Source organism: Bidens hawaiensis, unplaced genomic scaffold (genome assembly GCF_021521415.1).
Source record: "Bidens hawaiensis isolate Kalapana, Puna unplaced genomic scaffold, B.hawaiensis_p1.1 tig00035856_1, whole genome shotgun sequence".
NCBI lineage: Eukaryota > Viridiplantae > Streptophyta > Magnoliopsida > Asterales > Asteraceae > Bidens > Bidens hawaiensis.
In genome coordinates, this window is record NW_027496228.1 from 130,714 (window position 1) to 153,866 (window position 23,153).

Consider the following 23,153-nt stretch of genomic DNA (forward strand, 5'->3'; position numbering starts at 1 on the left):
ATACATCTAAGATGAGCTTCAACACATCTAGTTGCCACTTTTGCTTTCTCATCAGTTTGTGGGTGGTATGTATTGGAAATGTTAACTGAAATTCCCATATTTCTACTGAGCTCCATCCAAAATCTACTTAGGAAAATAGTATCCTTGTCTAAATTGTTGATGGCTATTCATGAAGTTTGTAGACATTATCTACAAAACCCTGAGCTACGGAACTTGAAGCATATTGATCAACCAATTCTATAAAGTGAGAGTACATAGTGAGCTTGTTCACTAATACAAAATGGCCTCTTTACCCCTGGATCTCGGTAAACTTGTTATGAAATTCATGCTAATATCTTAGAAAACAAAAGTTGGCACAAGTAAAGGCTGCAACATGCCAGGGTATGTTACAATTTACAACTTCACTTGCTGACAAACATTGTAGTTTCTAACAAATTCTCTAACCTCTTTCAACTTACCTTTCCAGTAGAACATACTTTTCAACCTTTTATGCGTGGAATGTACACCAGAATGACCACCCATAGTTGTAGAATGGTGCTCCTTAAGTATATCTTGCCTCAAGTTTGGATCTTGGCCTACCACCAATTAATTTTTCCTCCTGAATAGTTCATCTTGCCATGTAAAAAGGTTTAATGAATGAACTTGTTGCAAATCTAAGATCTGTTTTTGAATAACAAGATTACATTTCCAAGAGTTCTTAATCCTTTCCAAAAACAATGGTTGGAAAGAACGTAGTGTTAGTTGATTTGAGACACTGCTTGTGCTCTGGAAAGGGCATCAGCAGCCACATTTTCACACTTTATTTTATATTGGATTTCAAAGTCATACCCCATGTACTTTGTATTATCTATTTAAAATCCTTACACATGCTTTGATAAATTAATTGGTTGCCATTAGCTGTTCCTCATGGATTTAACTTCCTGAGTGGCAATTTGGTGTTTAGTGGCTAAGGTTTGATCAATGAATTGTGAGTGGATCCTGAGTCATTCGAAATGTGTAAAGTTCTTGTTCCCATAGAACCAGCAATATTCATAGTAGAATAATAAGGAATTTTGGTCAAAGCATGAATGGAAATCCTAGGTTTTTCTACTTCTTGCACCTCTTCTTGTATAAGAATTTCATCTGAAATCATCATCAACTAGTTCCATAACAACAACTGCATGTTTGGGCATTTATAGCCAAGAGAAAACTTGTCATAACACCAGAAGCATTGCCCTTTTTGCCCTTTTGGGTTTAACTCTTTAATGGTTAATATTTTAGAGGTCAAAGATTTTTGGGTGGGTGTGCATAGTCAAGGAAGTTTAGTTGCATTAGTTGGGCCTGCAATCTTGGATTTACAGGTATTTATAGGAGTAGGATTAAGATAGTTGGGAGTAGCTTTCTTAGTGTATGAAGTGGTGGTGAATAAGGTGTTATGGGCAATGTCTTGTTGTTTAGCAATTGCATAGGCATCTCTTAGATGTTTTTGTTTAAACATTTTCACCACGCATTTCAATTTGGGCTTTAACCCTCACACAAACAATCTTACAGCATAAGCTTCACATATTGTGGCCTTATTCAATAGAGCATATATTATTCAATAGAGCATCAAAAGCTAAACAATATTCTTTTATTTTAAAGTACTAGTTTGATAAAGTACATTCAATTCCTCCATGACATGTAAGGCCCCGTTACCGGTGTCTCACATTTGGACGTTGGATTTATGTGACATCTGCCCCGATCCGACCCGACCCAGGTACTCGTTTCCCTTATCCGATCTCTTTCTTTTATGATTTAATATTTATTTATACTTATATTTTACTTTTAATAATAATAATATATTTTCCTTCCCGCCTCTTTCTCTCTCCTTCTTTCCGCCGTCCCCTCCCTCTTCCTTCTTATCTCTTTCCGCCTTCTTTTCCCTCTTGTCGCCGTCCCGCCCTTAAGCCTTGTTTCTCTCTCCTTACTCTTTGCTGTCCTTTGTTCCTTCCCGCCTAAGGTTGTCTGCGCAGCTCCACGCGCCAGACCCCTTACAAGGAAGCCTGCGTGAAGACCATCTATTCCTGCGATACGCGAGACGAACTCTTCTCGCAGCGCTCTAAGAATTGTAATTCTTCTCGCAGCGCGCTAAGAACGGTAGTTCTTCCCGCGACGCGCTAAGGATTGTAGTTCTTCTCGCAGCGCGCTAAGTATCGTAGTTCATCCCTCGACGCGTGAAGAATTATAGTTCTTCCCGCGGCGCGCTAAGGAATGTGATTCTTCCCGCGGCGCGCTTAGAAATGTAGTTCTTTCCGCGACGCGTTAAGGTTAGTTCTGTCTGCCTTCGCGCTCGCGCTCTCTTGACCTTCTGTGTCTGCCTTCGCGCCTTAGCCTTCTCGCGCTGAATCCTTCGAGTTTTCTTCTGTTTAAATCTAGCCGTTTGCTTTTGTGTTGTTTTATCTTTTGAGCTGTTGACCTAATCTGCTTTATGTCCGAAAAGTTACTTTCGGCGCAGCATGCGCACCAACCCCATTGGTTGACAGATAAAGTGACTGACATAATCTTTTGAGATCTGCTTTTGCCATGCTTGACCTGTACCTTTTTCTGAACCGCCCATGCCTTTTTACTGTTCCCTGACAGCTTTATCTTGCCTCTGCAGCTGCCATATCTTTTGATATCTTTTGCTTTTGGAATCTTTTGCTTTTTGAGATCTTTTCCCCTTTTTCTGGATTTATGTCTCCTAGGGTTTTCCTATAAATAATAACATTATTTTCCTAACACTACACACACAAAACACTTACTCTCTCCTGTTTTCCTTGCTCTCTGCCGCCTCCCTCTCTGCCTCCGTCTTCCTCCCTGTTCTGCCCTGCTTTTCCGGTAATATATATATATAATAACTTACTTATTAATTATGCTAACTTATAATCAAGACTTAAAACAAATCGTTAAAACAATAATCTTTAATTATAGGTTAACTTGTGCTTGTTTAAAGTTGGTTCTTGCTTTATCTTACACCGCATCGTTTATCAAGTGAGTAATCTCGTACCTAATCCCTTTTTGCTTTTAATGTTTTGGGATGTTCATGTGTTCATACAAACTTAGAGTCTTAAACTTGTTTATGAACTTTAGTCGCGCAGTATCCCATGTGTTGAGGACGTAGACTTGGCTGTTTATTTGTATGTGTGGATCATTAACCGTCTTGTCGGTCTATTCCGCAGTTTTCATGGTACCATTAGATGAACACGGGAGAACTATCGTTTATGATTTTCTCTTTTGTTTACACATGCACAGTTTGTTTTGTTTGTGAGCTCAATTGTGAGCACTGGCAGTCTTATGAATCTTAGAGTTGGTCCCGATCAGATTACACCCTTGTTGAAAACCAGACATACACATGTTGCGCGCAGATTTATTGTTATCTATGTATTGTATTAAACTTGATTTCTCACCAACACGCAAGTGTTTGACGTTTTATTTTAACACATGTTCAGGTTTGCAGTAGCTGTTTTGGAGCTTGTGGACACGTAGGAAGTTTTCTTTATTTTTGACCTAGATTAAAATGTATCAAGACAAGTTATTGCTGTTCGAATATTATGATTTATAATATATTGATTTATGATGATTTATGTTATCTTATTTTTGCTTTGCGCGTGCGCGAATGAATGTATTTATTAAATATTGACACCCAATAGTGTCACGAGTAATGAAACAATATGTGGCGCCCCGACGTATAATCCGCCTTTGGTCGGGGTGTTACAATTTACTCATTAACATAGTTCTAATCATCAGAGTTAATAAAAACGTTCGAGGAATATAAATTCTTTCATAAAACATTACATAGCTTGTCTTAAACAAACATCTTTGTCTTTTAAAAAAAACAAAACATTGTTTTATCATCAAGTTCATTACTTTACATTTCGTTTAGGCCCGATCTACTACAGTTTTAAGTTTTTAGACCAATCGTTAACAAAAACATAATCTTTAAATATCAAGATCATACTTTTTGTGTTCGTTTGGATCTCATTTAGCTTGATTATGAACTTTAAAACCTTGGACCTATCTTGTTTATGGAAGATCTATTAATAATCACGTACGATCTTGCTTCTCCTTTCTTTCTTTCTTTAGGTCGTTTATAGTAAGGTGTATGTGTGTGTTTGAGTGTGTGTAGAGATTATGGAAGATGGAAATGAGCGTTAGGGTTTTAGAATGGTTTAAGGAAGTATTTATACCCCTTAAAGCCCATGGACCTAAAGCCTGTTACTCTTTAATCATTTTTAATTATCCAAGTCCATCATTCTTATTTAATACTAATTAATTATTTAACACACGACAATTTAACGCAACACTCTTTATTTAATATTAGAATATTTAGGATGTTACATGACATCTTCAATAAGAGTTTCAGAGAATATTTTAGTGATTGCACCAACATATGAACTCCAAGGAGAGTATTAATTGTACTGTCACATGACTTCATATAAGCTTGATGTCAGTGAAGTGTAGGACCTTCTAGATTCACCACCGCAATTCTCAACTTAAGATGGTCAGAGTTCAATCCATATCAAAGTGATCACACTTATATAACTAGACTTCCTCGTCTTAGAAATTAGGGAAATCAATTCGACCATAGTGAGTTAGTCGTTGATCTGCCCTAATTTGAGATTCTGATGATGACGTACCAAAAGTATGGCCAGAATTAGGCATCTGACCTTGAAACAATTGTACTTGAATCGGAGCGAGCATTCTCTCCGTCATTTTCTCCATATTAGATTGTAAATCAACCATTGCTTTCTGAAAACTATTCTCCATGCAAAGAATCATACGCTTGTGTTCTTTCAAGGTCTTATCGACCTCTTGCTGACGAGTGTTAACATTGGCAACTATGTTCGTATTGGAAGTTTGAATGAATTAGGTTGAATTTGAATGAAATTCGGGCTAAATTGATCGAATCGAATGTTCAATTAGGACTGAACGAAACAAAATCGGATAAGTAGTGAATGAATTTGACACCCCGCAAATTTCTGGTTAGCACCGTTAATACAAACTCCGTTATCTCAAACATTCATTCATGCATTTCACTTAATTAGGATTAATTAAGTGTGTCAATTATTGCACAAACATCCGCTCAACGATAATTCTAGGAATTACAGAATAACACTAGATTGTCCTTATACATTGGTCATAAATGTCGAACCGGACACGTTAGATAATTCAGATTTAATTCTTACATACTATATGATTATGTTGCATGACTAGTTATTATATTTATTTATTATACTTGTTTTTTATAATATTAGTCGGACATTATTTCATAACCCGTCGCGCTACGCGACGGTTATATGACTTCCGGCGTCGCGATACGTGATCAAGCGTGAGCGCGAGAAGTTTTTGTTTGAAATATTTTATGAACCCTAATCTCCCCATAACCAGCCACAGCCATCTCTAAACAAAACCAAATACACTTTTGGAGATTTTCGAAGTTCTTGGGTGATTTGAAGAGCTATGGATCCCAGATATCATATGTTAATCACTACACGTAAGTATTAATTGCTAATGCTTGAATTCTTGTTCATCACTTGTTTTTTAATGATAAACCCTAAATTGATATGGAAGTTTTTTTGTAATATGGATGGTATATTATGCGTATGATATTTTATAAATTTTCTCCATTCAGTCAATAAATATTTGCATAATTTTCTCCAAAATTAATCTCTTACAAAAATTCTCTCTGTTATGGCAAATCTTATGTACTGGAAACATTTAAACGGTAAATTTACCAACAGGAGAAAGAAATTATTCAAGAATCCATGGCATGTAATGGTGATATGCTCGGAGACTATGTTGAGGCAGATGTACACTACGGGGTGACTCGTGATAGCACATGTAAAGCATCTGATACAGATCCTCCACCTACAGATCCTCCACCGGTTCCCCGATGTCGTCAGTGATGTGAGTGATGAGATTGATGATGATGACGACGCGACGACGACGACGAAGATGATGATGATGATGATGATGACGACGACGACGACGTTGAAGTTGAAGTGAATTCGGCCACGATCACAATGTGGTCACGGAATGAGGATATGTTAAAGCTGATTGTGACTAAATTTGACGACTCAGGTATTACCCGTCCGGATTATGTCAAGTTTCGGGTTTCACTACCATCCCCATTGAAAAATTGGTTTCACTGCCATCCCTACCAAGCCGTCATCATTTTGGGCAGATACGCAGGTTACGTGTTCAACATACCAAAAGTCTTATTCAAGTGTCAACCCCCTTTTGTATTAATGCCACAAAGATGACCAACGACATAAATATGTTTTTGTAAGGGTGGGGTTCTTTACCCGGCACTCATTCAATTAACTAATAAAACCTTACCAAAACTACAAAATATATGAATGATTTACCAAAACTACTCACACAATATATTCTCATTAAATAAAATAAAAAAGACTACAATATTTAAAGAAACAATAACCCAAAATAAAGAGAGAAAATATATATAAAAAAACTACATTGGTAATAAAACTATTATAAATACAACTACAATAAATTATTCATCGTCCGAATCGTTGTTCCACCCGGTAGTGTAGTAATGTATTCCATGAGATTGAAACGAAGTCTGAAATGCATGTTTTAATCTTGCAACTCAAACAATGTGTGGTCGTCAACGACTATATCGGTCAAAGAGTCCGGGACGTAATCAGGGGATATTTCCCTTCCGTCATGCTTTATAGTCATATTATGCAATATGATACATACGTATATTTTAGATTTCTTATTTTCTCGTGCTTCAATGCTCATTGAGGTCGATTAAGTATGCCCCGTATAGCTTTTAAAACACCAAACCGACGTTCGACGTCTTTTTCGTTGACCTTGCACGAAAATATAACAACTCGGGTAAATCTCATCAGCAAAAAAGTAGTTTGTATTGTCGGTTGTAGACATTAAAGGAATTCTAGGGGCGTTTCCAAGCAAATCATTATTTAACAACGGAGATTGATGAAGAACATTAAGATAGTTATTCGAACCGGCAGGTTCGAAGTACGCATGCCAAAACAATGTCATTTGACACCACGACCACTTTGAACATGATCTTTGGATATTGGTAATCACCTCTCATAAACTGCCATCGGAACTCAATTGGGTGCATACGCTAAACGACGATGCTACCGATCATCCCCCGCTTGTCCAATCTAGCTTCCATGTGCATCGTTCAGATGTACAATGTAGTGGCTAGTCAGATGACTAAAAAACTCTCTATCGTATAACAAAATAACAAGATTGCAAAAATATTCTAGCTTTCATTTGAAGTTCTTTCAGACATAGCTAAATATTCATCGTATTCATCAAAAGCGTTACCGGTTGTGAGTTGACAAATTATCTTCGTCATACATATCTTCTTCATACTTCGAATTATCTTCGTCATACGTGTCCAAAACGAGCTCTATACGTATCTTCATGATCACGTAACACATAAATTTTCTTTGAACATGTCGTATCTTGCAGTTCCTTTGTTGCGGCTATAACATTCACCAAAAATTTCATATCATTTGAATCAGATTAGTCGGAAAGCAATTCATCAAAATCGTTCGAATCGGATGAATCCACCTATGATAGCACCCAATATCACTTGGACCGGGAGCATCCATCAAAAAATATATACTATATATACAGCAAACAGCAAGGACCTATTAAAATTTAAGAGGTATAAAACTATTTGTTTTATATACAATCTACATTGCATATAATTTAGAGAATACTATGGTAAAATGGTCTTTACATCACCATCAAATCTACGTGAACTTTAATTTACAAAAAATAAATACAACCATGGTCCCTCAACGTTACACACTAATTGTAAATTCAAAGAAAAGTTACACATTTAACCCTTAATCTAAACTAACTACCCCCACGACCTACTTAACGGAGATAACTATTTAACACGCCAATATTTTTTTTAAAAAAAATTACATCATAAAAATGAGCATTTTATTCTCTTTAATTTGAGTATGGTGTTGATATTTTATTAATTTTAAAAAATCAACATGTTACGTGATTACCGATTAAGATGACAACGAGTCGAACGGACTCGTGTCATGGGTCAATCCTTATTAGTGTCAGAACAAGTCGATACATAAAATGGTTAATTTGGTCCGGGTAAGGTAAGTGCGGGTTCAGGTCGAAAGGGGTCATGCTATAACAGTTTCCGGTTAGAACGATGTTGTGTCGAAAGGAGTCATGTCAAAACAGGTTTTGGTCAGGTCAAAACCAACTGGTTTAAAAAATGATTTATTTATATTGATGCTTTCAATTCTTGATTTTTGTCAAAGGTTATGTGCGTCAAGGCATCAATTACGTGGATGGCATTGTTTACACGTACCGGGGTCGGTAAACGTGTGTCCTTGCATGTACAGAAGCGATGTGTGACGCACCTACTAGCACTGGTTACGGATCCGATGTTGCATTCGATGCTTTATTTGCCCGCATGAACCGAAAACTGAAACGAAACCGACCAAAACAAAACAAAAAACCGAACCGAAATAAAGAAAACTGACTAAAACAACACAAAAAAACCGAAACTTAACCGAAATAAACAAATCAATAAAAATCGAAAGAAAAAAAACAATAATCGAAAAAGCCGACCAAAGTGAAACAAAAATTCTGGAAAAAAAAGGAACCGTAATGAAACCAACCAAAACGAAAGAAGAAAATGAAAACCAAACATAAACGATACCGAGAAGAACGAAACAAAAAATATCTAAAAGAAACTGAGAAAAAAACCAAAACAAAACCAAAAAGAAAAACAAAACAAAAAACCGACCAGAACGAGACGACTTTTTTTGGGTTTTTTTCATTTTGGTTAAGTTACACGTTATGTGCATACCAGAGCTCGGCTAAATATTTTTCTATTTGTTTTCACCCTTTCTTTTTTATCTTGGATGTATGCTAATTAATTCCAAATTTTTCATTCTTTTAGTTTTGAGAGATTCTGACTCATTAAACATTTTACTTAAACGCATAATATCTTAATGGGTTATATTTGGCAGACTTATCTAAAACTGAACAAAAAAAAAATTATTAATTTTATTAAACTGAACTAACCGAACCGAAATAAAGAAAACTGACTAAAACGGCATAAAAACCGAAATCTAACCGAAATAAACAAAACCGACAAAATCGAAACAAAATAATAAAAATTGGAAAAGCCGACCAAAACGAAACAAAAATACTGGAAAAAAATAAACTATAATGAAAATAACCAAAACGAAGGAAGAAAATGGAAACCGAACATAAAAGAAACCGAAAAAAAAAACTAAACAAAAAATATCGAAACGAAACCGAGAAGAAAACCAAGACAAAAAAAAAACAAGATGAATTTTTTCGGGTTTTTTCGTTGTTACACTTTACGTGCGTAACAACGCTCGGCTAAACATTTTTCTACTTATTTTCAACTTTTTTTTATCTTGAACCCATGCCAAGTAATTCCAAATTTTTCATTCTTTTAATTTTGAGTGATTCTGACTCATTAAACATTTTACTTAAACACATAATATCTTAATGCGTTATATTTGGCAGGCTTATCTTAAACTGAACAAAAAAATTTATTAATTTTATTAAACTGAACAAACCGAACTGAAATAAAGAAAATTGACTAAAACAGCATAAAAACCGAAATCTAACTGAAATAAACAAAACCGACAAAATCGAAACAAAATAATAGAAATTGGAAAAGCCGACCAAAACGAAACAAAAATACTGGAAAAAAAATAAACTATAATGAAACTAACCAAAACGAAGGAAGAAAATGGAAACCGAACATAAAATAAACCAAAAAAACAAAACAAAAAATATCGAAACGAACTGAAACGAAACCGAGAAGAAAACCAAGACAACAAAAAAAACAAGATGAATTTTTTCGGGTTTTTTCGTTTTGGTTTAGTTACACGTTACGTGCGTAGCAATGCTCGGCTAAACATTTTTTATTTTTCTACTTATTTTCAACCTTTTTTTTTTCTTGAACTCATGCTAACTAATTCCAATTTTTTCATTATTTTAGTTTTGACTGATTCTAACTTATTAAACATTTTACTTAAACGCATAATACCTTAATGGGTTATCTTTGGTAGGTTTATCTTAAACTGAACAAATAATTTTTTTATTGTTTTTATAATATCAAATGAATCTTTATAAGTTTATTTACAACTATTACGTGAAATATGTATGAGAAATGACGAAGTTGGAGAATCACATCACACATATCCAGTCGTATAAGCTCACTGAAATGACTTCAAAACGCGGATGAAATAAGCGTAGAAAAGCCAGAAGAAATGAACATCGGCTACTGAACTCTATGATATATCGCAAGAGAATTAATAAATTAACAAGAAACATGTATCGCGTTGTTAGGTATCGGTGGCACCGCATCGGATGGGTTTTCTACTAGTTTTATATAATGAGTGAGAGTGTATTTATAGTATAGAGTAGAAATAATTGTATATTGAAATGGTCTATGTTGTATGTATTTAAGTAAAAAAAAGTTATCTTTTTTAATACTCAAAATGGTCCTAGGACCGTTAAACACAAACTACTACACCCAATGTACTCAGACAACTACTCAAAAATGCGACTACTCGGCTGGGCCAAGTAGTCCGCCCTAAGTATGCTCAAGAATCTCACAATTGCAAATATCCAACAATCATTTTGTACATCCCTAGGCAGTGTGCGTGTATAAATCTGCCTACAACAGTTTTGTTTTGTCGATAAAACTTAGGTTATAACACAAACTACTAGTGTTTGTTGTCTGGACACTATGGTCATGTGCAACGATGGAACCTGAACTTTTAAATAGAAGAGGCCGAAAATATTAAAAATTAATATTAACTTCTCACACATAAAAAGCCAATATTTTCACCCAATAAGATTATAAATTCTAAAAAGATAACGAGTTTCTTTAGTTGGTTTGGTTTGGGCTATAAAAAAATTATATTACCACTTTTGAGTCCAAAAATATTATTAAAAATATATGAGCTATATTTATTGAAAATTTATGGGTTATATTTAGAAGATTTGAGCCCAAAAACAGAGGAAGGGGGGCCTCTCCTCGCCCCTTTAAAGGTCCGCCCATGGTTATGTGGCATTGATCTTGCTCTTTAAAATTGTTAGCAACACAGGTAGTCATAAGCGCTTCTTTCTCAGTAAGCATACTAATGCCGACATTTCTATACAGTTCTCTCACCTTTAAAAGCAACCCCGCCGCTTAGCGCAAGGGACTAGCAACTAGTTATGAAATTTTTCAAGAGGGTAGAATATGACATTTTTATGTAATTATTCAAAAAGAGAATTCTCACATATTATAGGTCAACACAAACTAATTTGACAGCGAGCATAAAGTGACGCATCTAGCCATATGAAACGATCCATGCAACGCAAATATGCCTTAGTTAGACTTGCATGAAATATCACTTGTAAGTTGTAATCAACATATAATCATAATCCAACACCGAAAATCCTACTAGGACCCCCAAAAATGTTTATGTTCGTCACTAATTTAGTAAATCAATATAATATATAAATATCACTCAAAATCCATAATGATTAAACATTTAAAAAATCGCCTTCAACTCAAAACATATTATCTAGTACCACTAGCAACTTTACCCTTCTTAAGATTCGACAACTCTTCAATCAGCTTCTTTTCTTGACCACTCACACGTTTCGGTATCTCAACCTGCACTCTCACCAACTGATCACCCCTCTTATTACCCTTGTTCACAAGCGGGACCCCCTTCTTCGCCATCACTAACGTCGTCCCCGGCTGGGTCCCACTCGGGATCTTCAAATCAACTGTCCCGTCCACAGTCGGCACCTTCACCGTTGTCCCCAATATCGCATCAAGATACGAGATTTTACAGGTGTAAAGAATATTAACATCGTCCCGTTTTAACACAGGGTCCGGAAGCACATCAATCATTACAAAAAGGTCACCGGGCGGCCCGCCTTTTCTACCTGCGTTACCCTCTGACCTGACTCTTAACCGACTGCCTGAGTCAACCCCAGCCGGGACTTTAAGACTGACTTTCTTTGACTTCCTTACACGCCCGTCGCCTTTACACGTGTCACATGGGGTGGATATTTCTCCGCTTCCGTCACAAGACGGGCAAGTTGACACTTGTTGGAAAACGCCAAGAGGTGTTCGGGCTGATGAGATGACTTGACCTTGACCGCCACATGACGAGCATCTAGACGAGGTGGTCCCCGGCTTGGCACCCGACCCGTCGCAGGTTTTACACGTGTCGAGTTTGGTTATTTCTATTTCTTTTTCGCAACCAAACACGGCTTCTTTGAAGTCTAGGACAAGATTGTAGCCTTGGTCTTCGCCTTCGGTAGCCATGTTGCGTGAGCCGCGCCCACCACCCATACCGCCCATGTCGAATAATGACTCGAAGATATCGAACGGGTTGCTGAAATCCTGTGCGGACCAATTGAATGTGCAATGTGGCGTGTTTGTTAAATGAAATTATAAAATAAAAAAATATTGGTTTATTGAGTATTTTGGTAGAGAGAATTATAGGACTTACCCCCGTGCCCCCCACGCCAGCACCTTTAAGCCCGGCCTCTCCATACCTGTCGTATATGGATCGTTTTTCATCATCAGATAAAACCTGCGTCAGAATAACAAGTCAAAACGTGTGTAAACGAACCGAACATTCAGTGAATAGTTCGTAAACCATTAGGCAGGAAGTTTGTTTATGTTTGTTTAACTAATAAATAATACACGTACGAACATGAACAAAAAAAAATTGTTCATTTAATTAAACAAATGAACATCAAAACATGTCTCCTTGGTTCATTTATGTTGATGAACATTCGGTCAAGTTCATTCATTAAATTTGTTTATGTCTATTCACTTATGTTAAGCTAGTTTATGTTTGATCAAGTTTGTTTCTTTACGTTCGTTAATATATTCATTAAATAAATTTTGGCCCATTACAACTTAGTCTAATTTTAATAACTTTTTAGACCCAACACATCGTTCCTCACATTACTTTTCACTAGTTTTAGCTCTGTTATGTTCGTTTATCTGTGTTCGTTCATGAACTGTTCATTTATACTGTTAATGAACAAACGTGAACAAGAAGACCCTATTCGTTTAATCCTTTGTGCTCAATTATTTGTTCGGTTAAAGTTACAAATCGAACAAGAACATGCTCCGTCCGTGCACGTTCAATTAGTTTACATGCCTACTTTAAGGAGGATAAGCTATCTTTTCATGATTTTACTCATTTGAATCATTACAAATATAATAAAACCCGAACAAACTTGTAAACAACTGCCACCTCGTCTGGCGAGCAAAGAATGTTACCTCATAGGCATTACTAATGTCCTTGAACTTTTGTTCAGCTCCTGGTTCTCTGCAAAAAAGACATGATAAATTATATCAGAATATTATAACTTACTTTTAAGCTTACTATTAAAACAAAATTATTAAATAAATAATTTACTTGTTTACGTCAGGATGATAACTCCTTGCAAGCTTCCTGTAAGCTGAACATAGGATAAGATTGGTTAAAGCTTTCTGTAAATATGGCCAAAATAAAATTTTGATAACAATAATAGAGTAATATATTTACTAACCACTCTTGATTTCTGATTTGCTGGCATTCTTTGACACACCAAGTATTGAATAGAAATCCTGGTTACATGGTTGAAAGAACATTAAAACTCTAAACATGTACAGATAACAATCAAGAATGAACCCTTTTTTTTCAAAATATGAAAGTGGAATATCATCATTATTATGAGAATTAAATGAAATAACTCAAAACATTAAACTTACTGATTCAGCTCTAACAATGAGGCTGCTACCTCTGCGGCTATGAAAGTTACCACTTGAAGGCCTCAGATGATATAGTGCGTGTAAGGAATGTTGTGAAAAGAAGCTTGAACATGATGATGCAAATCCTCTTGTCTTTGTTGACAAACTGATAAGCAAGTAAAAATAAAAAACATAATTATTGTGCATAAGATAATGCTTTTGCGTCAAATTGTGTTGGTACCGAATGATAGGTCTTTTGATAACTTCCATTTTTCAGATTACCACATACAAACCATGTCAGCATGTCCATGTAAGATTTTTAGATAACTTTCAATTAACACTGAATATGTCCTAAAAAGTGATCAACGTTTTGCAACATATTCTCCTCTAAACATATATTATAATTTATAAACACAAATTTCACATTAACGCACAACAACCAGAGGAAAAAGTAACTACGTCTAAACATTTTATTTATAAAGCACAAATCATGTGACCAACGTCAAATAAGCTGAATGAAACTTCAAGCTGTGCTTGACTAATTTTAACTTTTCCATTCAGCCAAGTAACTATAACAGGAAACCAGCCCTCATAACCATAATTATTAAAAGCTCCTGCTTCTCGCGCCTAGGCCTGTTTTCCAGGCGAGGCTCAATAAATGTGTTTCTAGTTCCTAGGCGAGCGCTTCGGCATTGTCTAGCTCATCTAGGTAGAGAAGGAAGTAATCCAAAATTCAAAAAATTAAGAATTGTGCTTGAAGAATTAAAAAGATCCCAACAATTACAAACACCGAAGCCTTGAGCTAGGGCTGGCATCAAGACCATGTGATTGCAGAAGAAAATTGCAAAAGTGTGCCATCTGATTCTTCGCTAGATAAAGCGAATTAGTAAATCCGAAGATTGGGAGTTGTGTGGAACCAAGAAGGCGACATGAACATGAGAAGACAAAAGCCGAGCAAACGAACGCAAGAAGTACAATTGAAACTTAGATCTAGGTGAGGTAAAAGAAATTACATTGAGCATGTTCGGCACAATTAGATGATATTAAATATTATACAATAGCCTTTGTCTACTGAATTCTCAGTTCAAATATACTTATAAACATTATGACAACCATCAATTATTCAAGATATAGACAAAGCAGGCATTATCAAAATACCAAATTACCGAATGAATTTAACATCAAATAACCACGACAGTACTCACCGAGGCAGATGAGCAAACGGCTTGGTAGATAAACAAACAGTCAGCATAGAGTGAGGTTGACCTCCCCATAGCGCCACCACCGACGTACCAGCACAAGGTAAAATTGCCATCCCTATATACTCTCTGCATAACAACAAACCATAAATAACTAATACGTGCCCAATCCTATAATTTCAATTTAAAAAAACTCATTTCCCTGTTACATCTTCAATTATGAACAAAATTAACGTGTTTATCAACATCTCGATAGAAATAAAATATAATTGACTAATAAAAGGTTATGTTAAGGGCTAGGGTCTGTCCGTCAGAAATGAAAGGTAATAAATAAATAAATAAATAAATACAAGTGAAGTGATGAGGAATAAATATGGGAACCTGAAACTGAAGCAATAAACCGAGTGAGAACGGAGATGAAGGTACTAGAAAGAAAGAAAGAAAGAAAGAAAGAAAGAAACTCATTTGAGAGATGATATACATATAGGAAACTAAACCCACCTAGCAAAAGCCCTACGAGTCTCTGTTAACTTGGATATTTTACAATATATTATGTTCAATTTTCATACTATTACAAAACCGACCTTAGCTCAGTTGGTAGAGCGGAGGACTGTAGTGGTTAACCGTTGGATATCCTTAGGTCGCTGGTTCGAATCCGGCAGGTCGGACTTCTCTTTTTTAACAAGACGACTCTTAAAAGACTTTATTTTTATAATACGCTGTGTATGACTTTGATAATTCATAGCTTCTTTAACATGATTTTCTTGAATTTTTTTTCATTGAGTCGATAATTAATTTTACTAACCTTGTCATGGTCGATCTATTGTAATAAATATATATTGGTTGTTCAAACTATCAATACATGATATATTTGTCAAATCAGCCATACATAGGGATGGCTGGAAAACAAATTGTCTGGTAGATATATTTGAAAACCAACGAGTATGTGATTAGTTTTATAAAATTTTCATGGTTTGAAATAGGTATGTGATTAGTTATAAAATTTTTCATGGTATGAGACAGATATGAGATTAGATGATATCTAGCCCGATTACGCAAACTACATACTCGTTTGCCCAAAGTCCTAAACTATACACAAATCATATGTCCAGAATGTTGTTCTCTCTTAACCACTGTCTATTAATAGGGGTGTAAATTCTATCTAGTTGGTGGGTTGATGGGTTACAGGTTGACGGGTTGAAATGTGCAACCTAAACCCGACCAATTTTATTATTCATGTCAAATATTTCAAAATTAACCGCACACATATAAATTCGGCCCAACTTGAACATGGCCCATTTAACTCGTTTTATTTGTAAATTGGTCATACATGTTCGACAAGTTATAAGCGAATAGATTGTTATGTATAGATTTCTAGATCTTTATTGTTGTTTTCATTTGGTTGTGAACTTATGACATCCAAAGGATGCATTGCGAACGTACGATCATTTATAACTAACATATTTATATTATCCATATATGCACAAACAATGACAAAAAACGAGGAGAAAACATACTTTGCCCATAAGAACAAAAAGAATTTGAATATTCACGTGAGGAAGCTATGTCACACCCGGCCATAGGGGCCTAGACGTATGACAAATAGTTGGTATCGGTTTTGAAATTATATCATGTTAGTGCACGGTTTCGGTGTCCGTAGCGATCGAATAAGTTATAGTTAGTCTAGAATGTTTATTTAATGTAAATGGCCCATTCGCTATGGATTGTATAGCGAATGAGGCCCATTCGTTAGTTATTTAGACTAGTTCGTTAAAGTATAAGCCCATTCGTCATGAAGGCATAACGAATGAGGCTGGTTCGTTAAGGTATTACCATTCATTATGGAAGCATAACGAATGGAGTCTAATTCGTTACGAAGATATAACGAATTAGACGTAACTTAACGAACTAGAGCATACGGCCTATAAATAGGCATATCCATGCTCATAATTAGTATGTACATATTTATAGATCTAGATCTAAGTAATTATGCTCTCAATAAGTTATTTATCCACCATAATGTATTCATCACATATTTATCAATAAACTATGTATTTAAAGTATTAATATCATATTGTATAATCGATGTATCGACGCGGCTAGATCTTGGAAGGTTCTCTCAATTGGTAACAGAGCGCGTGGCTGCTCTCGGTGCATTGATTAAGGTATGAATTTGAGTTCTTCGTGTTCTTCGGGTTTTGGTCAGATATGGAGTAAATTAGTGTGTTATTGGTGGATTTGATGGTGAATTAGTGTTTATTGATGGAAGATGAAGCTTCTTGTGTAATTTGGTGTTAAGTTATGGTGTATTGAGTGATTCACCATGGAAGAGCATGTTAACTTTTGATTCGGTTTATGATGATTTAGTGATTGTTAAGTTAATTGGATGATGGATTTGTGTTTATGATACAAATCCACATGTTTCTGTGGATTTTGGTGATTAATTATGGTATATTGAAGGTTTTGTCATGAAAGAGCATGGTTACGGGTTGATTCAATTGGTGTTGAATCAATGGTTATTTAGTGAAATGGAGGATTGATTCGTGTTTCCGAAGAAAATCCGAGTATTCGTGGTGAATTTCATGATTTATGATGGTGTTTTGATGATTTCACCATGGATGCAGCTTGAAATTTGCAGAATCCGGCCAGATCTACTTTTTCCGGCCATGTAACAGTTTTTTCCGGCAAAAATCGTTTTTCCGGCGTACTGTTCAGATCCAACAACCTGATTCGTTGGTTACTGTAGCTAATTCGTTAAGGAAGTTTAACGAATCTACTGTAGCAATTCGTTATGGAAAATTTAACGGATTAAGTTAATTCGTTAAGGTTATGATAACGAATTAGAGTGATTCGTTAAGTTAAAGATAACGAATTAAGGAGATTCATTAAGCTAATTCGTCATGGTAATTCGTTAAGTTAATGATAACGAATTAAGATAATTCGTTAAGTTAAAGGTAACGAATTAAGGTGATTCGTTATGTGTATAACGAAGTGGAAATCTTAACAAATTGGAGGCCATTCGTGTAACTGTTATAACGAATCGGAGTTGGTAGTTTATAACGAATTGAGTTAATTCGTTAAGTGTGTAACGAATTGGAGTTTAAGTTTACAAATTGGAGAGCACGAACTAAGATTGGATATTTATAACGAATTAGAGAGGTGATTCGTTAAAAAAAAGAGTAAAATGGCGGGAACACTTTTCTTGCGCGAATTTTTTCCCGAATACTACTCGTGATTGAAATTCCATTCTCGAAAATTTTGGCGATAATATTTATTTTTCAAGAACTTTCGGTGAATTTTTGGCAGAAAAATCGGGAAAAATTTTCTTAACTGAAATTTTTCTGGGATGTTCCTAATGTATTGGAGACTCTTCATGCAAATTTTGGTTATATATTTTTCGGCCGACTTTTTATGTTTTTCGACTGGCCGAGGGGGAGACCGCGAGTAATTTAAGGAAAAGTTTGTGAATTTGGAGATTATTCAAGACTTTGCCGAAATTGTCAAGAAAAGGGGGAGATAAATTTTTATTTGAGTTTATTTTCCTACGTTTGCAAGTTTCTTGAAAATTACTGCATTTCGGATGGTAATTCATGTTTACAAAGCTACATTTGACTGAGTTCAAGACTGCAAGTGTTCTTCTACTGGTGATTGATATGTTCAAGAATGAAATGACTATGTGGGATACGAGTTTCTGTTCGTTTACTTCTTTCTGAGGGACTTGATCCTGACTATGTTGGCTACGAGTATACGGCGGATTACTTCTGTTGAGGGGGACGATTCTCGAATGGGTTGATCTTATTGAAGAATATACGACTCTTGTCATTTGATTGAAAAATTTGATCATTTGGGGTTTATTAATGGAGGTTGGAACTCTGAATCATATGCCCAAACATTAGTGCATCTTCGCGAACGAGATGTGGAAGAGCTTCATAGAGTTATTTGGGATAAACGTTATCAAGAGAGGGAAAACCGAAATGAAAGATGTTGAATGATTGAGTTGTTCATGAATATGTATGACGAGGTTAAACGTAAAGATATGTTTTCTTTACCAGTGCTGACAGATAGCTGATGACTTGCTGCTGATTGTTAAAAGATTGAACCATATCATACGCCAGTGGATAATCGGGATGATCTCCAAGAGTTGCTCACTTTGAGGGGGGAGATCTAATATGAGAAGCTACAAGTTATTGGTTTGCTGAAAAAGATTTAAAGATTGTTTGTTTGCACAAGCCCGAAACTCATCAGTCAAGGGGGAGTCTGTTAGTGCACGGGTTGTGACTGGTGATCTGCAGTTAAAGTATTCAAGGATAAAGTATTCGATAGCTACGGAAAAGGGGGAGTCTGTTAGTGCACGGTTTCGGTGTTCGTAGCGATCGAATAAGTTATAGTTAGTCTAGAATGTATATTTAATGTAAATGGCCCATTCGCTATGGATTGTATAGCGAATGAGGCCCATTCGTTAGTTATTTAGACTAGTTCGTTAAAGTATAAGCCCATTCGTCATGAAGGTATAACGAATGAGGCTGGTTCGTTAAGGTATTACCATTCGTTATGGAAGCATAACGAATGGAGTCTAATTCGTTACGAAGATATAACGAATTAGACGTAACTTAACGAACTAGAGCATACGGCCTATAAATATGCATATCCATGCTCATAATTAGTATGTACATATTTATAGATCTAGATCTAAGTAACTATGCTCTCAATAAGTTATTTATCCACCATAATGTATTCATCACATATTTATCAATAAACTATGTATTTAAAGTATTAATATCATATTGTATAGTCAATGTATCGACGCGGCTAGATCTTGGAAGGTTCTCTCATATCAGAGTTTATTTTGTTGCAGCGGAAAATTCTTTTGACAAAATATTTCTTTATATAAACAGGGATTTAAATACCCTTGATGATATAAAACATTTATTTTAACATAATCATGTTTTATAAGGAGTTTAACAAAATGAGCCCACGGATCATTCTATATCTCCAATGAGTTGTCTCCCTGTTACTCTACTGTCCTTATCACTTACTACTTATTACCTGAAAATGTTTAAAATAATACGTCAGCTAAAAGCTGGTGAATAACATTAACAAACACAAAGTATTTTATGTTGGCAAGAATTTGAAACCCGTTTAATCGTAATTTGTATTAGTATATCTACACACTCAGCGGGACTGTTTCACCCGAGTGTACAACCACGGAGCACACTAGTCTTTTTACTCAGATTGACCGTAGTTTTACGTATGCCCACAGATAAGTCTTTTTACTAGCCATGTTACGGCCTTTCATCCGTAATGCGTGTATAAACTTGGATCCAGCTATACGTGCACTTATGGCCTGAATGCTATGTCGTTAGATTACCTATACGCATCAAACGTTTTTAAAAACCATTCAAGCCATGTGTTTTGATTTTTAAATCATATATAAAATGCTTAATGTTTTCGCGTTAGTTTTAGAGTCAATGTACTCACCTTTGTTATGATCAAAATGTCTTTACCGATTTATGTTGTGCATGTTATCTCGAACCTGTAGTTACGGGAATATCTATGTATGAATATCTAGATCAAGTGATCTAGCTTTAGACCTTTAGTCTAATTTGTAGTTTTAAACCTTGATAAAACATTTATTTTGATATAAAAGTCATTTTTATTCAAAAAAGCTTATTTTAGTTCGCATAATGTTTGGTGTGGCATGCTTTGGCCTAGTAGGTTTGAACACTCTCATCAAGCTCTCCAGGAAAGTAAACGGGTCCCGCGGTTGATTGGGATTTATACGAATTACTTTCCTTAGACAAAAACTCGACTACCGGTATTGTCACCCTTCCAATTACTACATGTCCGTCATGCTTTTCTTGTTTAATTATTTTTAAATATATTTTATATAAATAAATTAATGTTTCTTCATTTAGAAGAAAGTCAATTAACAATAACATTTGCGTGTAAAACTTTATGTTTCTTAATAATAAATAAACGTTAATTTTTGTAAGTCTTTATATGTATATATATATATATATAACTTAAATATATCAATAAACTTTTCAAGGTTTAGGCTATACCCTCGACTAGGATCTAAGAAATGAAATAGAATATCTTAAACATAACTCTTACTTTAAAATGGGTATAACGCTTAAGGACGAACGATGAGTACTTCGACTATATGTAGGTTGTTAGGGTATGAAACGTCAAAAATCTAGAGTGGCGTCAGGACTCCAACTCGATGGCACAAACTACGAGAAAGTGAAAGTGGTTTTGTGTTTTTGGATGCCACAATAAGGAACCCATTTTCACTATTTATAGCCATCCTCGGTTAGACCGCCAATCACCACCATGCGACATGTGTCATTCTGGATGATGAGTCGTGCTATTTGATGTTGATATGTGGCATTATAATTTATTAGTCATTAGCCACATGTCACTTTGTGAGGATACATGTGGTTACATGTTGACATGTGTCCTTCCATATTGCCACCACGTGACATGTGTCTTTTTCATGGTGATGAGTCATAGGACATGTGTTGATTCCACATATCTTTAGCTAAATGACTAATTGATCATTAAACTTACTAAATTGACAAAATTGGTATTAAAACTTTATGGATGTTACGAGCTAACTCTACTTACTCATATGCAGGAAGGTTTACTTGTGAAAAACTAATACAATCAGATGAATAACAAGTACAAAGAGAATGTCAAAAATGTAATGGAATGTTAAATTCGTCACATGAAATACCATGTCTATGCCATCACCATTTTGATGGAGTGGTAAGTGAGGGTTTTTTTTTTCTTAAAAGGGTTTCATACTTTTATTTAAAAAAGTTATTTTAGATTATATACTATATTACTTCTAGGTTTAATATGAACTAGTAGTAGTCAGGTGTTCACACGATGCAGCGGAGAATAATACTTAAAGGTTGTTAGCAAGCCAAGCCTAGCCGAGCCAAGGCCTGCTCGAGCTCGACTCAAACTTCATATCGAGGTGACTGGCTTAGTTCAAAATTAAAGATGAAATCTTAAACTCAAGTTCGTCTTGATTATTTTGATATTTATATAATTTAAGTACTTTTAATCATATTTTGTAAAATATATATGACGAAAAAAAATAAAGTTGGGTAATATTTGGATAAATATGATTTGCCAAAGTTGTAAGTATTCTTAAATTAAAATTGTCAAAAGTTTGATTATGTTTTTCATCAAAAAGATAAAGGGCTAGATATGTAAATATTTATCCTTTAACAACTTGCACATTCATGCATATATCTAAGGCCATGTGTAGTGGGCGCCGATTTGGGCGAAATTTGGGCGTGAACACCGCCCCCCACCCCCCGCGATAAGTGGGCGAAAAGGGGCGGGGGCGGGGTTCTTTCGTCGCCTAGGTGAAGAAAATAATAATATTATTATATTACATGTTGTGTGTGTATATGTATATGTATATATGTTGTGTGATATATATATATATATATGTATATATGTTGTGTGTGTATATATATGTACATGTATATGTATATATGTTATGTGAGTGTATATATATGTATATGTATGTTGTGTGTGATATATATATATATATATATGTATATGTATATGTATATATGTTGTGTGTGTGTGTATGTATATGCAAAATGAATCCTAGAAACAACCCGTACCAACCGAACCACCCATTCCTTCCTTTCGGTCAACACCATGGTTCGCAAAACCAACCGAACGTGAACTTACAATGGAACCTGATGAACCTAAACCAACGAGCTATCCGTTTCAATTTCCCGACCCGAACCTAAACATGTACGCCAAACAAGCTATATGTTTTTTTTTATATTTTTAGTTATGTATTTTTTTGTATTTCTTTTTAATTTTAATGCATTATTATTTAATTATTTGAAAAAATAGTTTTTTATTTGATTAATTTAATTATAAAAAGAAAATAATAAAAAAAGATACTGTGGGCCAATTTGTAGTCCCTACACCATTACACCCCAAAAACAAATTCTCACCCTTTGCTGACTGACGCCACATGTCACAATTCGCTCCCATTTGTAGCCCCTCCACTACACATAGCCTAAGTAGTAATGATTTGTATATTTTAAATAATCTTTTTGTTTTGAAAAAAAAATTATACTTAAAACATCAGAAAAATAAGCGTGTTTAAATAGGCATGTCAAGATTTTTTTTTAGTTGTA

The 23,153-nt window shown here is 35.1% G+C and overlaps 1 protein-coding gene and 1 non-coding gene across 2 annotated transcripts; one reads left to right on the plus strand and one right to left on the minus strand.

Moving 5' to 3' along the window:
• Positions 1-11,475: 11,475 nt before the first annotated feature.
• Positions 11,476-15,102, minus strand: LOC143587742 (chaperone protein dnaJ A6, chloroplastic-like). Its single transcript, XM_077068944.1, has 7 exons — positions 14,983-15,102; positions 13,799-13,943; positions 13,597-13,654; positions 13,464-13,506; positions 13,325-13,373; positions 12,540-12,623; positions 11,476-12,430 (listed from the first exon to the last, which is right to left on the minus strand). Exons 1-7 carry the CDS (start codon positions 15,090-15,092, stop codon positions 11,594-11,596), a joined length of 1,326 nt encoding a protein of 441 aa, XP_076925059.1. The 5' UTR covers positions 15,093-15,102; the 3' UTR covers positions 11,476-11,593.
• A 453-nt stretch (positions 15,103-15,555) lies between these two features.
• TRNAY-GUA (transfer RNA tyrosine (anticodon GUA)) lies at positions 15,556-15,644 on the plus strand. Its single transcript is given in 2 exon segments — positions 15,556-15,592; positions 15,609-15,644. It is a non-coding gene; the product is annotated as a tRNA-Tyr (tRNA).
• Positions 15,645-23,153: the final 7,509 nt, after the last annotated feature.

Coding starts and splice junctions, on each gene's coding strand:
- LOC143587742 (XM_077068944.1), bottom strand. CDS start 15,092: ATGGCAATTTTACCTTGTGCTGGTACGTCGGTGGTGGCGCTATGGGGA. Junction 13,944..14,982: donor CCGTTTGCTCATCTGCCTCG/GTGAGTACTGTC, acceptor CTTGCTTATCAG/TTTGTCAACAAAGACAAGAG. Junction 13,655..13,798: donor TCATTGTTAGAGCTGAATCA/GTAAGTTTAATG, acceptor CCATGTAACCAG/GATTTCTATTCAATACTTGG.